We start from the raw sequence: 16,318 nt of genomic DNA, 5'->3' as shown, positions 1-16,318 counted from the left end.
GTGTAGCTTTTTGCATAGAGTGGAACTCTAGGTGGGAATATGGCTCTGAGAGCAAACAAAGGTCCATCCCAGAAAGAGCTAGAAAAATATCTGGTGTTCCAGCTCCTTCTTCATCTTTGGGCAGTTAGCATGAAATTAGTGCATCCCCTTCCTAGGGACTGGATCCCCCTGCCCTCACTGAAATCCTGGCTCGTGTGCTCCCCAAGTGGTCAGTAAGAGGGCCAAGGACCATGTTGTTAAATTACCTTTTTTAAATTAAACATCCTTCCTAGTGACCCAAGGAAGAAATGAGGCAAGAATCTGGTCAGGCTGATGCATGCTGAATAAATAAATGGCCTCGATTGAAAGTAGAGAGGAAGAAAGGCAAAACCCAGGGCCATTCCCATATTTGATAGAATCGGTGCATGTTAGCCTGTCCATTTAATTTGCATATCTGACTTCATGTGTTCTTCAGCAAATAGTCATCAAATGCCAGTGTAAAGCCAGCAGCTTATGTAGAGCTACAGCACAGCACCTCCCTGAGGACCTCAGTCCAGGAGAAGAGATAGACATTTTACCTCCTTTAGTTCTGCCTCCATCTTTGCCTTCATTACATAAACCCCTCAGACTCAGAGCAGGGCTACATCTATTAACACGTCCTTTACAGCACTTAGCAGGTAGAGCTGTAATAAATGTGCTTTATGGAAATAGAAAAACCAGGAATAGAACAAGCCATAGACGAGAAATGGAATAGAACAGCTATAGATGAAAAATGGCCCCTCCTGCCTATTTCTAGAACACAGTGAAGCGGACAGCACCAGATTGGTGTTTCTCAATTTTAAGAAAAAAGTTTCAATTAAGTTACTTTACTTTAATGCCTTTATTGAGAACCTAGTATGTGCTTAGTGTGGAAGACTTTGAGGACAGAGAGAGAGGTATGGTTAAGGTAAATAAAGATAAGGACCATTTTCTGGAGAACTCGACAGTTCCAAGGATGTGGATGGGCACAGTGGGAAGGTCTAATGGGATGGCTGGGGGTGCACAGGAGGGAGGGAGTGCTGGACAGAGAAAGAGTATGGCAGGCTTTCACCACCACGAAGATGAAAAGAGGCTGGGCGGGAGGGGATCTGGTGAGCCATTGAAGGGGCAGAGGTTGAGATGCGGTAAGGATAAAAATTAGCATCCTGAATGTTCTGTTTTGAAAGAGATCTTTCCTTTAGCCCAGAACTGCCAGAGAGTCCTGTTAGCCACTCTCTCTCCCCTGTCTCTTTAGCTAAGGCAGCTAATCAGCGTGTCTTCCTGTCCTTCCCTTAGGTTTGGGTTTGTTCAAGATAAATATTCTGCCTCTGCTTTTAACTTTCCAGCTGAGAACAAGCCTCAGTACATCCATGTTACAGGTGAGGCACTCTGAGCAAAATGTGGGCAGGTGGGCCCCTGCGACGGGAGTGTGAGCCCTGGGAGAGGCCTGGCCCCATGCTCCGGGGTTCTTCCCTCGCACCAAGCCTGTGGCCACAGAAGCACCCCAGCCAAGCGCGGGCCCCCCCCCCCCGCCGCCCGGTGGCCACGACACGGTTCCTCCTTTCCTGGCAGGAACAGTGTTCCTGCAGCTGCCCTACTCCAAGCGCAAGTTCTCCGGGCAGCAGCGGCGGCGGCGAAACTCCACCAGCTCCACCAACCAGAACATGTTCTGTGAGGAACGGGTGGGCTACAACTGGGCCTACAACACCATGCTGACCAAGACGTGGCGCTCTAGTGCCACAGGAGATGAGAAGTTTGCCGATCGGCTGCTAAAGGACTTCACGGACTTCTGTATAAACCGCGACAACCGGCTGGTCACGTTCTGGACGAGTTGCCTGGAGAAGATGCATGCCAGCGCCCCGTGAGGCCCAGCTGCACTGGGGTCAGAGGATGGCGAGGATTCCCGTCTTGCTGTTGATATTCAATAGGATCTGTCAGGCTCTGGGCTGCAGATGTCAGTTTGCCACTGTCAGCGAGTGGGGGCCGCTGCTGCTGCTGCTTCCGCACTGGTGTTCTTCCACTCGAGGAGAAAGATTTTGGAAGCAGCTAGCACCCAGAGCAGGTGGGAGGCCCAGATGGCCTGTGGGAAGGCTTCAGTACTGGGGAAGGGGGCAGACAGCCCCCATGAATGTCCTCTGAGCGTCCTTTTCCTCCACCATCCGTGGGCTGTTCGGAGCAGAATCTGCCGCTTCCTGCCCAGAAGAATGCACAGGATGTAAGATAATTTTGTGAAATAATGTACCATAAGCTCATACCAACTGTAAATACCTGTACATATCAGAAGCAGGAATAAAATGTCATGTGCAGCATCTCTGTCCCCAGCCTGGCTGCAGCAGTCCCATCCCTGCTGGAAAGTCGTGTCCTGTTGCCAGGGTCGTAGTGGCCAATGAGGCAGTTGCAGACAGTGAGGAGGACTTTAGAATTCACTATCTTAGAGAGCCTGGCTGGGAGTTTACTAAAAGATGTCTTTCCACAGGCCTATGGTCCAGAGCAAGGAAAGTTTCTGTCGAGCCTAGAGAGCAGACAGTAAAATATACTAGGAAACTGCCGGTTTGTTCAGAGGTGCCTCTTGCCAAGTAAGTGAGCCCAGCTCTGGCTCGCAGACCTCAAGGCGTTCTGAAACAAATCAAAGGAGATCCTCTCTCAGCTCTGACTGAGGTTTAAGATCTTAGCACCCTGCCCTAACCTGCTGAGAGTGTGGGGGTTACTGCAAGCCAGAGGGGTACCTGACAGTTACTGCCGCTTCCTCCCCCTCCATCTTGCCACAGCGAGTTCATCCCAAGTCCTGTCGATTTACCTCCTCAAGTGCTTGCAGATCCATCCTCCGAGGCCCTCTGCTGCCACCCTCGGCCCAGCCCTCTCTCGTCTTCAGCTTCCTCTTGCATGGCCAGGAGGGCCTCCTCAGTAGGCTCTGCTTTCACTCCGGGCCATTCTCCTCTTGGCAGGGTCCTTTTTAAAAAAACACTCGGACGGTGCTCACCACTTATTTAGACCTCTGGTGACTTGAACCTCAAGAAATCTTAGATGCGGCCCTGCACGATCTGGTCCCAGGCTGTTTCTCCAGGCACCTGGAACATCGCAAACTCTTTAGTGACTCAGCTCCTCCTCTCCACACCCAGTCACTCCTGGTCATCATGCATCAGCTCAGCTCATGTCACTAATCCCCCGTGACGACTTCCCATAGCCCCTTGTATTTCTTCAACGCATGACACATTGACACCCTAGCATGGCAGAAGCTTGCCTAGTGCATTCATTTCTTTGTTCCTCAATGTGTAGCATAATAGTAGATGCTGGAAAAATGGTTGTTGGCTGAATGTGTGGACTGAATGAGTGAACTCTGGGCTCGAGTGTTGGGTACAGGGTGTTATATCCGAATCGCTCCCTCACTAGCTGGGTTCCTAAGTTACTTAGCAGAGGCCATTTCCACATCTGTGAAATGAGCTATTGATGCTGCATGTACAGATTTTGAGAGAACAGCTCTGTTAATGTATGTGAAGAGCACTTGTTGATTCCTAGCATGGTGCAGAACCTTGATAAAAATCCGTTCTTTTCCTTTTTCACCTTCCCTTCCCTCAGACAAACCTTTGCTCCTTTCTAAGCATCAATATCTTTCAATTACAATATGGGAAGCTGTCTCCCAGGGTGGTTGGAGGATCAAAAGATAGCTGTATATGAAAGGACTTGCTAACCAGCAGGCAATAAGCAAACGTAGGCTACTCTCACATTCCCAAGTGGGAGCCCCCTTCCTAGTCATCTGTGATCCTCAGGATCCTGCATGTAAGACCAGCAATCGCCCCTGCCCTCTTCCCTCTTGCAAAGATGACCAGAGAGAAGAAGGCCCAGAGAATGATCTGGTGGAAGAAGAGACGGCTGACAAGTTAGAATGCCAGGTCGCTATCCTTCAGAGCCGGGCCTGAAATGCACATGCCTCGAGCCCCAGTTTCCCCACCAGCTGCTCCCCCTGCCTTCCTCCTCTCTGACCAGCACCCCCTTCCACCCACTCATCCAAGCCAGAATCCAGAAGTCAAAATCCTCCGTCATCATCCAGTCCTCCCACCTACCTATTCCTACTGCCGTTGCTCAGACTTGCCCACCTTCTTTCATCCCTGCTGCCCAGATGCAGAGCCTGGCTCTTGGGGAGTGTGTGGTTTGGTTAGATATGGAGTATGTGTGTCTGCTGATTGCAAGCCCACCGCCAGAAGATAGATACTAATAACCATTTCTTGGTAGAAGAGAGAAAAGCAATAGGCTTGAACCCAAGAGGACCTGGGTTTAAATTCCAGCCCTGCCATTTCTTAGCTGTGAAAATTAAGGATAGTTCTATCTCTTGAGCCTATTTTCTCATCTGTTACAGATGATGTGGCTTCACCTTTCTCCCCAACCATCATACACACACGCACCTGCCCGTGCATACCTCTGAGTATTGCTCTTCCTCCTGTGCTTGTGACACTGTACTTATTTGCTGACCTGTTTCGGCTCACTAGGCTGAGAAATTCTTCTGGCAGACTCTTCAGTCAATGAGAGTTGAATGAGTGAGTTGGTGAGATGAAGGGAGCAGGTGGATGTGGTGGGGTCCCTCACAGAGCCCAGCATGTAGGAAGAGACACGTGAACTGTGAGAAAGACCTGGACGTAATCACCTGATCTCGCTCCCTAAATCAAATCATCGAAGGCATTTATTCATGTTGAGAAATGAGGCCATTAAAGCCAAGATGTGTGTGACATGCCTTGGGTGACCCCAGTGTGGGTGAGGATGAGGGTGGTCCAATAAGAGCCAGAGAGCAGAGGGGTTCTTGGAGATCTGGTCCAATCTCTTCATTTTCTCCCAGATAAACAGAGTGACCTGTCCTCGGCTCTAGATGGAACCAGCACAGGACCCGGAGCCTCTGGCTCCCAGCCAAGTGCCTTTCTAGGCATTTGTTTTTAGTCGGTAGTATGGCAGTTCAGAGGGCAGGCTCAGGAGACAGGCAACTGGATGCAGATTCCAGCAGCACCACTTGCCAGCACGTGACTCTGAGTAAGTCACTGCATCTCTCAGAGCTCCGGTTTTCCCATCAGTAAAATGAGACAACAGTACCACCTCATGGAGCCATGACAATCACATGAGAGAATATGGGTAAAAAGCCAAGACAGTGCCTGGAATGTTGTGACCCCCTCCCTAAACGTGAGCTGTTATGATGATGATGATGATGGTCCTGGACTCTGAAGCCCAGGAGTTTAGAGAAGGGAATAACCACAGTGGGCTAGAGTGAACAGGGTCGTCTTTAACCCATTTCCTGTTTGCCCCGAGACTACTCGCCAGCAGTGCTTGTGGCTTCAGTGTTTACGCCGAGATAACTCACAGATTACAGTCCTAACCTCACCCCCAAAGTTTGCCACGAAATGTCTCGCTCTTATTATTTTCGCATCGCTCTAGTATATCGATAGTCTTTGGAAACAAATGACATGATTCTATTTATAGCATTCTGTGTTCACTTGGGGTATCTCCATTTACAAAATATAGTAATTCTCGATCGCTAAAAATGTCAAATCCTAGAAAACGTAGCATTCCTATGTGTAGTGTTAAATTAATGCTGGCAGGGAGCTGCATTTTTTTCTAAAGTGGAGAAGGGTTAAAGAGGAAGCAGCCTCCAGCCTTGTGGCATGTGGCATGTGCAGGAATCAGAGTGGTCAAGAGGTAGGACTTCTTGTTCCGCCTTGGGCTGGACGGCTGCTCTCCTCTAGCTACTGTGGTGGTTCTGCCTTGTCTGGGTTCTAAGAAATTCTGCTGGGAAGTTTTTTCTATTGGCAGAGACGCCATGTTGCCAAGAGCAGAAAGAAGGGCCTCCTGACCACACTGCCCTCATGAACAGGGATTTTGCCCCAGGCAGCTCTGAGGACATTTCTAAGCCTCATGGTTGTGCTCGGGGTTGCACACAGGCCCCAGTACACCTGGAGCAGCACGAGCTGGCCTCCCAGACTTTGTAATGAGTCTGAGGTGAGGAACCACACAGGGCGTGGGATGCAGAAAAACATGGTGGGAAAAGAAATGAGCTAGGGCAACATGTCCCTTTACCAAAGGAACTAGAAAAAAAACCAAAAAGGCCTCAAAGCAGAAGTAGCTGTCTTAGTCTCCTACTTGTGGTTCTCCAATGCTACTGTGCAGAACATCTCGCTTAAATCGCAGCTTCCACAGCCTTCTCCCGAGATTCAGATTCAGGAGGCCTGGGACTCTGCATGACACGCCAAGTGATCCTGCTATCACTGGTCCATGTGAGAAACCCTGCCACAGACTCCTTCCGGCTTCCTCCTGCCTACTTTATACACAGTTCTAACCAGCCTGGAAATCCGATTCTCAGACCAAAGCAGATTAGAAGCTGCACACTACAGGCAGTGTAGTAGAGGCGGAGGACTCGACAGCAGAGTGAAATGACAACTGACAGCTCGATGGATAGCTACAAGGACCGCCACAGGTACAGGACCTCCAGAGGTATAGGACTGCCAAAGGCTGAGAGTTGTGCCAAATCAAGAAGTGCCAAATCTTATGTTGGATGGGCATTGAAGTCTGTATTCCTTTGTAGGAAGTGACCTATCAAAACAATGATGGATAGCTACAAGGACCGCCACAGGTACAGGACCTCCAGAGGTATAGGACTGCCAAAGGCTGAGGGTTGTGCCAAATCACGAAGTGCCAAATCTTATGTTGGATGGGCATTGAAGTCTGTATTCCTTTGTAGGAAGTGACCTATCAAAACAATTAAAATGGAACCTTTGGCTATTACAAAGAAGAAATACATTTGACCCTTGAACAATGCAGGGGGTAAGGGTGCTGACTCCCACACAGTCAAGAATTCACATAATTTGTCAGGCCTCTGTATATGGAGATTCCCACCACAGTTGGTTGAATTCATAGATGCAAAACCCAGGATATAGGGGGCCAACCGTATATTTATTGAAAAAAAAAAAATCTTTGTATAAGTGGCCCTGTGCGGTTCAAAGCTGTGTTGTTGAAGGGCCAACTGTACATGAAATACACCTGAGACACGAAGGGAATCTGTGAGGCTTTGGTAAAGTGGATGGAAATTGGGGGAATGGAAAGCTGAATAGGAGCCGACTGACAGGCCTCCTCAGTTACCAGAAAATTTCAGATACATGGAATAATAATGATCACTCCATTTCTTGAGCACTTCTTATGTTCTGGGCGTGTAGCATACTTTACATGCCTTTTCATTGTGTAAACTTATCATCATACCAGATGAGAAGTAGAAGGCCCCAGGAGGTGAGGCCTAAGACCCCACAGCCAACAGGGGAATCCCAGAGCCCAGTTCCCCCTCCCTATGCTGTTGCCCTCACCTTCTGAGACCGTTGGGTCAGCGAGGCATCGCCTGCTGCTCTCTCTGGGGCCCTGGCTGGGGCCTCTGTATTCCTCTCAGCAGACTATCCTGTGAGTGGTGCAGTCCTGCTCGGGTACAGATGCTGTGTAACGTGGACATAACCTCACATAGGGGCCCTCTGGTAGGGAAGAGTCACTGACTCTGAGTGGAGACCAGTGACCTTTCTTCTCCCCCAGGCCTTTCTCTGGAAGGCACTGTCTGTCTGCTCCTTTCTCTCTGGCTCACAGCCCCTGACTTCAGCCTGCAAGCACTTCAGGCAGCTCCAGGCCTTCACACCTGCCCTAAGCCTTTTTGGGGGCAGAGCAGGTGCCAGGAACTCAGCCCTATCTGCTTTTAGATTTGACTTCTATCTGCTGCTCTTGCGGCAGCAAGATTCACCTATTGCTCAGTGAATCAGCACATACTCCTTCCACAAAGAAAATCTGGTCCCCGTGAAGGTAAGGGGAGATGGGGAGTTGCTGTGTGATCCCCAGCAAGTTCCTTTCTCTCTGAGCCCCAACCTTTTCATTTGAACTCAACTGGCAATGAGACTGGGAGAACCCTTGTGTGTGTGTGTGTGGAGGGGTAGGGATGGGGGTGGGGAGCACAAAATTTCAGACCTTTGGTCTACTCAACTGACAGGAAAGTCCCTGTCAGTCTCAGGCAGCTCATGGCTGTCGTGACTGGAACTGAGTCTGCCTCCTCTCTGTGAGCTTTGAATTGTACCAGATTGCTTATCCAGATTGAATTTCCCCTCTCCCTTTAATCCTCAAGTATCTCTTGAGACAGAAAATATAATTTTTAAGCCCACGGCATCCTGGGAAAGAAACATTTCCTGGCGCCTTTGATATTCATCCAACCCAAGTAGCTCTCATCCTTCTCTCCACAGCCTGAGAACATCTGGTAGGCATGGCCAGGTGCTGTCTTGGGAATGAGGCCCCTTTTCAAGATGAAATATGCTGCTGCTGCTCAAGCCGTGTGTCCTCAGAGCCTGAGCGACACAAGCTGAAGAGAGTGGGCAGGGCTCTGCCAGAAGTGACCCTGTGAAACTTTCATCCTGACACTTTCAAGACACTCCTCCCCTCGCCTTTTCCAGGCCCCCGCATGCGGTGCTGGAGGAGAACCAGGAACTGGCCACGGGTTCTCAACTGGGGGGGATTTTGATCCCCATTTGAAGGATATTTGGCAATGTCTGGAGTCACTTTGGGTTGTCACAACTGCAGGAGGTGTTACTGGCATCTAATGGGTGCTTCTAAACACCCTATGCTGTGCAGGACAGCCTCTACGACACCCCCAAACGTCAGTAGTGCTGAGGGTGAAATACCCTGAACTAAATTCTGATCAGGTAAGACGTTCCCCTTCCTCCTGTGACTTTGGAGGAAGAGGGACTTGCCAGTAGCCCCTGACTGTGGAGCTCTAAACTCCTCGATGGCAGCCCAACCCCCAATCTCCTGTAGTGATAACTCTTGCTGGGTTCCAAGGTCAGTGTGGCTAAGAGACCTGCTTAGAGCCACACAGCAAGTTATGGGCAGAAGCAGGATTCGAATCCTGGTTGTGTTCAGCACTCACGTGCTACGGCGTGGCTCTTGTGTTTCCTTCCTTGCCCCTGTAGCTTGCCTCTCCAATTGTATAGAAGCTCTTTGAGGGAAGAGAACACAGCTTGCTCACCCTTGTATCCTCCACTGTAAGTGCCCATTGCACACAGGTGCTCGTTTAGAATTGGTTGAATTCATTCAGCCAACGTTTATGCAAAGCTGAGCCGATGCGGGAGCTGCTCTCTTGGTGAAGGGTAACAGACACGCAGAGCAGCAACTATGGAGCTCTAGGAAAGGCCTGGTAGGGGCTGTGTAGGAAGCACTACAGAAATAGAGGAGGAGGCTTAATGCTGCATAAGGGAGCTGGGGAAGATGGAGAAGGGGGCATTTGGGTTGGGGTTTGAAGGCTGTGTAAGAGTTCGGGTCGGTAAGGAGGAGGGGCTGGGGAGGCAAATTCTGGAGGGGTAAAGGGCTTTGGCATCAAACCAAACAAGAAAAGGTGACAGCCTGGAAACTGGAGAGAGATTTCCCCGAACTTCCCCCACCCAGCCTGCACTTTCAACAACTGATTTCCACAGGGAAGTGAGTGTTGTCAAGTCCAGGGTTCAGAGTGACAAACGGGCCATTGTCTGGGAGCCCTGATCCAGCCTGGGCCCTGGGGTCACATCACAGGGGACGGTGGGGGAGGGGCGAACCTAGCTCACTTGTCAGGCTTTGCTCTTCTCGGCCCCAGATCTGGGTAGAACACAAGTTTAAACACTCCCAGGCTCCGAGGGGCTGGCCGCCATCTCGGCTGGGAATGACCCCCTTTCCTCATCCCCTTCCTCTTCCCAAAGCCAGAACCCTGCTCTCATTCACCTGCCACTTCTTCCCCATGTAACCCTGCCCAGGCTCTGGAAACTACGCTGAGCCTGGGGGTTGGCATGAGAACTGGAGAGATAAGGGCTTTGAAACGTTCTGAGAACTAAACCCCTTTGCAGTCTGAGGGGAGCCCTGCTGTTCCCTGCTGTCCTTGTCTTACTTTGGCACCAACTACCTGTAGGATCCTGTGCAAGTCTGCTCACCTCATTGGACCTCACGTTTGGGGGCGAGGGGATGACAGTCTCCTTCAAGGGGTCATGGTGAGGATCTGATGACAACAGCAGCTTTGTAAAGGTGACTGGCTGGTGCAAAATACCCCATAACTTTAGGGCAGCACTGTAAACACCCCTTCATTGATGGGAGCCATCTGAACCTTCTGTTTTGAATACACCTAGAAGTCCTCCGACACCGCTTGGGGAGGGTGGGAAAGAAAGCCAATTATATTTATATTTTATGTTGAAACCCAAGCACGCGTGAGCCCAGTGTCCTACTCAAGCCCGAGGACAGCCCAGAGGGAGATGGGTGGGCGATGGTACCCCCGCTTCTCAGAGGAGAATCTGAGTCTCAGGGTTGTAGAGAGACTTACCCAGGGTAACTGAGCACACACATGGCAGAGGAAGAATTGAACTCAGGGATTCTCTACCCCAGGGCTCTTCCCTTGGTGAGAAGGAGTTGGGGCGTCGGAGAAATAAGCCCACTGCTAGTGGCTTCCACAGTGGGTCAGCCGCATCTGAGAAGGAGGCAGGGCAAGGCTTGGGGCCTGGGCTCCCAGCACAGCAATGAGAGCCATGTCTACAGGACCTCCAGTGCCTGAACACCACGCTGGCCACCGTTGGTGGTTGGTTCAGGAGGACAGGATCACTCTCTGGGTGGTCTGATACACAGGATGTGTCTCACCTCAAAGCAGAAGTGAAACAGGGCATACTTCCCCTTGCAAGACAGGAGGCAAGTCTGACCCCACCACTGTCGCCTGCGGGAACCAGGAAACTGGCTGCCACTGCTGGGGTCTGAGATTAGGGGATGACGAAGAGAAGCCAGTCTTGTCTGGGGACAAGTCCCCTGTCACCCAGCAAAATCACAGCCAGTCCGTAACTGCGAGAGGGATTTTCATTTATGGTTTATTCTCTCATTCATTGTTCTCCCATCAACAAATATATTGAGAATCATCCATGTGCCAGGCATTGCACGGATATATAAGGACTATAAACACAAAATTACATGGCTCACTATTGTTGTGGTTGTGAAATAATACCTATAATTGTGAAAAGTACTCCAAAGGCCAAGCAGAGGTTGCTGAGAGGTTTAATGGGGTCTCCCAGTCTGGGACTCAGGGAATACTTCCTGTGCATTTCCATGGAGACCTGATGGATGGCAGGGTTTGCAAAGGGCAGAGATGGAGGAAGAAGGGTAGAGCTCCTGGCACTGAAGCCCCTGAGACCCTCAGATGGAAAGAAACTTGGTGGAACCAAGGGAGAGGGCAGAGGCTGGTGTAGCAGAGAAGGAAGCAGAAACCAGATCACATAGGACCGTGCAGGCTATGTAAGGGGTTCCACCTATTTGATGCATCTTCAAGAGAAGGAATATCTTCAAGCCTGGGTGACCTTGGGCAAGGCTTTCTCTTCTCTCAGCCTCGATTTCCTCATCTTTTCAATAGGAACATATTCTCAGTCCTTGCGAGGTTGTTGAAGAGCCCTTAGGTAAAACACTAGCACAGCAGCTGGCACAGTGGAGGTGCCCGAGAAGTGGAGCCATTAGTCTAATTTTTGTGACTGAGCCAGACCAGGAATCTGGGCTCCCTGCCCAGCTTCCGCTCCAGCGGCTGTGGCTGCAGTTCCTGCCTCCCCGCAGGGCTGCTTCTAGGAGACATGGAGCCAGGTGCCATCATCAAGGCTGAACACATGGGCCCCAGCTCCAACTTGCTCTCTACGGAAGTATTTCTTTGCTGTTATCACTGCCCTGTACCAGGCAAGTTAATGTAACCTGGGAAAGGCTCCAGTCTACAGCTGTGGTCAGCCCTAGAAGCTGATACCCCCTTTCCTCCTGCCAGCCCCCAAAGTTCCCTTGGCTCTGGCTAGATGACTTAGTCTTTGCAGACTCCTGATTCCTTAATGGCAGCCATGTGCCACGCAGGTAAGGGGCAGGGTGGCGCAGAACTGGCAGCCCTGGGGTTGACCAGCAGCAGGACTGCATTATGCTGAAAGGGTAGAGCCAACCCCGACTCTTCTGATTCAGGGGAAAAAATCCTCCTACAGGAGAAAGATGCTGGTGTTGACCACATGCATGCCTGGGGCTGTGCCAGGTGCTTTGTTTGCTACCTTGCTTTGTTCTAGCAATAATCCCTCATAGTGGATATTATTGGCTGCCTACCTACAGCTGGGTAACTGAGGATTGGAGTCACCAAAAGTCACCCAGTCAACAAGCGGCAGAGTCTGGATTCTACTCCAGGTTACCATCACGTTGCCCTGACCCTCATCCAGTGCTAGCTGAGTGTAGGAGACCTGGAAATGAAGTGGGCGAGCCTGAGCTTAAAATTTCTTCATCCGGCAAGTCACCTCAGGAGTGTCGCAGGATGATCAAGCTGAGGCCACCTCAGCAATGGCAAGGCCAGCCCCCTGTTTACAGAAAGAAAACTGAGGCCTCCAGAGGGGAAGCAACTTACCTGAGGTTACAAGATGGATCAGCGGAGTGCTCGGTCAGGCTGGACTCTCCTGCGGCCTCCTTAGTTGGCCTTTTTTCTCACCCTCCCTTGCCGGCCTCTACGCCTCTGTCCAGTCTTCACACGTTGGAGGATCCCAGCCTGTGGCCCCTGGATCTCTTTTCTGCATCTCATTCCCCTGGTGACCCAGTGCTGTGTTTCTAATTACTATCTACATGCCTGTGAGTCTCAACCTGAGATCTCTAGTCCTGACCCTACCTCTGAACTCCAACCTGTCTATCCAGCTGCCTTCTTGGCCTTTCCTTAGAAATCTAAGAGGATAACAAACTGGAGATGTCTAAAACATAACTCTTGATTCAGCTGTGTCCTCCTAGCCCCCACCCAAACCTGCTCCTCCCAGACTTTCAGGCCGAAAGTCTTGGAGTTATCCTACATTTCCTTCCCTCAACCCCCACATCTAATCCATTAGCAAAAATAAATTGTGAACTGACCCTTCTCCCCATTTCCACCCTCACCTGATACAGCAGCAACCTAGCTCGAAAGCTCTTTTGCCTTCACAAATTTATTCTCACAGCAACCAACAGGCTCTCTTTTAAACACAGAACATGTCGCATCATTCCCCTGCTCGAAAGCCTTTCGGTCACTTCACATCAGTTAAAGATGAAATCTCAGCTCCTTCCCAGGGCCCTCAAGGGCTCCTAGGAGCCTCCAACTCCATTCTCATTCTCCTCCTGCTCACTCAGGGTGTTGCAGCATCTCCTCCTTCTGTTCCATGGACACCTCCAAGGTTGCCCCCTGCCTCGGGGCCTTTGCACAAGTCCTCCCTCTTCTTGGAACCCTCTTCCCAGGATCGTGGCTCAGTGGTTTCCTCATTGCTGGTGTCGCTAGTTCCATCTCTGACCACCCCGTCCTCTTCGCCTGTCGCTGCCCATCGCCATGCCCTGCTAGCTTTCCCTCACAGCCCGTCACTACCTGAAACCATCTGTAGTATTTGCCCACTTGTCATTGTCTTTTCTTCTCACTGGAATATAAATTCTGGGACTGTTTTCTGTCCCTGCCATGTCTTCAATACGTATAACAGTGTGCCTAACATGGTAGATTCTCGATGGGTGCTTGCTCACAGCACCACCACCTGGACCGAGGGCTTAACTTACCTATCAAGTCTATTCCAGGTTGCTTGTCCCCAGATTCTCTTTTATAGGACAGCATTTCCCCATCCCGTGACTTCTTTAAGACTAATTTAAGTCTCTGACCTGCCAGCTCTCTTACCTACACGCTGTGTGACCTTAGACAAGTTACTTAATCTCTCTGTGCCTCAGTTTTGTCAACTGTAAAATGGAGCTAATAACAGGGCCCACCTCAGAGAGTAGATGTGAGGATTAAATGAATTAATGCATAAAGAGCGCTTAAAACAGTGAGTGGGACATGGTCAGAGTTCAGTAACGTTAGCTCTATTACTATTTACATCATCATTGCCACCCCAATCATGTTTTTTTTAATCGAGATATACTTGAATATAACATCATATTAGTTTCAGATGCACAACATAATGTTTCGATTGCAAAATGATCACCACGGTAAGGCTAGTTAACATCCATCACCAGTCTGACTCTCGGAAGAGTCAACTGTTATTTCTTCCCTGCTTTCAAGTAATAATATATCAGGCCACTTTGCCTGCTCAATACCCGTCGGTAGCTTCCTATGTCACTTAAGAAGACCGAGCCCCTTTAAGTAGCCTGTGAGGCCCACACCTACCTCTCCAGCCTCATCTTACCTATCTTTCCCCATTGTTCGACCTGCTGCAGTCACACTGGCCTCACATCTGTTCTTCGTGTGATTTATGTTCATCCCATACCAGGCACTTTGCCTGAAATTTGCTTGTCCTCCTTCTTCACCTGGTCAGTGCCCGTTCTTCATCCCAATCTCAGCTCGGTCATTACTGTCTCAGCCTCCCATGACCACTGACTAGGGGACTTCCCTTATTTCATGCTCTCCAGACGTGGGCCTTGGCTGGAGCGCTTAGCACAGTCATTAAGTTGCACTTTTCCTTCTACTTGGATTCATATCTGACTTTTCTCGTAGACTCTCAGCTCCATGAGAATAGAGACCAAGTCATTCTTTGCTCACCTTTGTACTCCCAATGCTAGCAGGGTGTTTGCACATAGGAAGTATTCAGTCGGTATTAAATGAATGAGGGAATGAATGAGGGTGAGTTGGAGAGCAGCCCTTCAGATCCAGCAGAGAACGGCCCTAAGAGAAAAATCTGCTGCCCCTGCCTACCTGACAGACCTTCCTCGCTGGCCTCAGGCCATGGAGCCAGAACAGCCCTCCTGACTTCCTGCAGGTTCCACTTGCTAGCAACTTGGCCTGAGGCAGCCCTCGCCTGCCCTGCTGCTGTCATGGGGCGCCCACAGGTTACCCGAGTAGGAAAAGGTTTTGCTTGTCCAAGCTGAGATAGAAACTGGACACGAAGCTGGGACACGTTGAAGAAGTCTGTCTAGTTTCCTGAGCTTTGTTGTCTCACCGCCAGACATTTTCAGCCTTTCCTTCCCTCTCGAAACAGGGACACTACGATGATGGAGTGCTCTGTTCTTGTTTTTCTAGCCAATGGTGTTTTCTTTAATTGGTTGGAGCAGAGTTCCTTGTAGGCTCAGACCTGGGCCAGCCCCGCTACAGTCTGCACCAGGACTCGGCAAAATGAGAGAAATCAGGACAATGTGGGGAGTGTTCAGAAGGCTCAATTAATTCTCAGATTGTCTGCCCTAATTTTGTGCATCAGGATGCCCTTTCTTTTATAAAACAAAGGTGGTGGTGATAGGGTTCTTTTCCCCCTCCCCCTCCCCAATGTCCTTGCTTGTCCAATCACCTACTTATTTTCTTTTACAATTTGCTGGTCTGGGGACAGCAGGTGAGCCAGGATGAGAATCCGGGTTTTCTAGTGCCAGGTTAGTGCTCTCCCCGCTCTGCATCACTCCCTGGAGGGGATAACATGTAGGGGAGACATGAGAGCTGGTTGTAAATTATTGATAGGCTACCATGTGGAAGAGGGTACGTGCTTACTCTGGTTGCACCCAGGGGACAAAATTGGGGTCGCTGTGTGGCAGCTTCAGACAGGCACATTTCAACTGGTTTAGAATAAAGTTTCTGACAGGCAGGTATTCAATAATAGACAGGCTGCCCCACCCCACAGTGTTCAGGTGCAAATAGAGCAGCTATATTCAGGGGTGGTGGGAAAACTATCGGGGCCTGGGGTCCCCATGAAGGCTTTCGGTCTTAGATTCAACCTGGTTTCAGCACCAGTTTCACCATTTACTATCTGTATGACCTTGGACAAATCAGTTTCCTCCTATTTAAAATGGGAGTCATCATGCCTCCCTCAGGGTCCTCTGAGGATTTAAAAAGTGGAGTGTGTGTACAACGCCCAGCCCACAGACAGGTCTTGCATGAGACGTGAATCCTCAGGGAGCTTCCTTAGAGTCTGGTAGAGAGTGAGAGACTCATAGAGAAAGGATAACCTGCAGCAGTTTATGATCAAGGACCAGCAAGGTGGCCCAGACTTATGTGCTGGGACATTTCTGAAGATGGGAGATCAGGCATGGGTTGATCAGGGAAGAATTCCCAGGGGAAGCAATACCTAAACAGAATCTTGAGACACTGTTAGGCTCTGGATAAATAGAGAGGAGGCATGGGAACTTGCCAGGAAAAGAGCATACAGTGGTCTCTGGCACATAGTCCAGTTAATCCTTTGAACAACACGAGTTTGAACTACATGGGTCCATTTACACGCGGATTTTTTTTTTTTTCAAATGACTGCAGTTTATTTGAGCTGAGCAGTTCAAACCCGCATTATTCAGGGAATCCATTTATGTGAAGGCTGGGAATCCATTTATGTGAAGGAATCCATTTATGTGAAGGCTG

The 16,318-nt window shown here is 50.0% G+C and overlaps 1 protein-coding gene across 1 annotated transcript in view; it reads left to right on the top strand.

The window, feature by feature from the left end:
* The window catches only part of DEPDC5 (DEP domain containing 5), a 113,531-nt gene extending 111,225 nt beyond the window's left edge, over positions 1–2,306 (top strand). Inside the window, exons 42-43 of the mRNA XM_011384289.2 lie at positions 1,294–1,376; positions 1,570–2,306. Coding sequence (XP_011382591.1) covers positions 1,294–1,376; positions 1,570–1,862 — 376 coding nt within the window. The 3' untranslated portion in view covers positions 1,863–2,306. The remainder of the gene's footprint in view (positions 1–1,293; positions 1,377–1,569) is intronic.
* Positions 2,307–16,318: the final 14,012 nt, after the last annotated feature.

The sequence above is a fragment of the Pteropus vampyrus genome, unplaced genomic scaffold (assembly GCF_000151845.1).
Source record: "Pteropus vampyrus isolate Shadow unplaced genomic scaffold, Pvam_2.0 Scaffold568, whole genome shotgun sequence".
Taxonomy (NCBI): Eukaryota; Metazoa; Chordata; class Mammalia; order Chiroptera; family Pteropodidae; genus Pteropus; species Pteropus vampyrus.
Note: the sequence above shows the minus strand (reverse complement) of the source record. Positions and strands in the feature narration are given on the sequence as shown.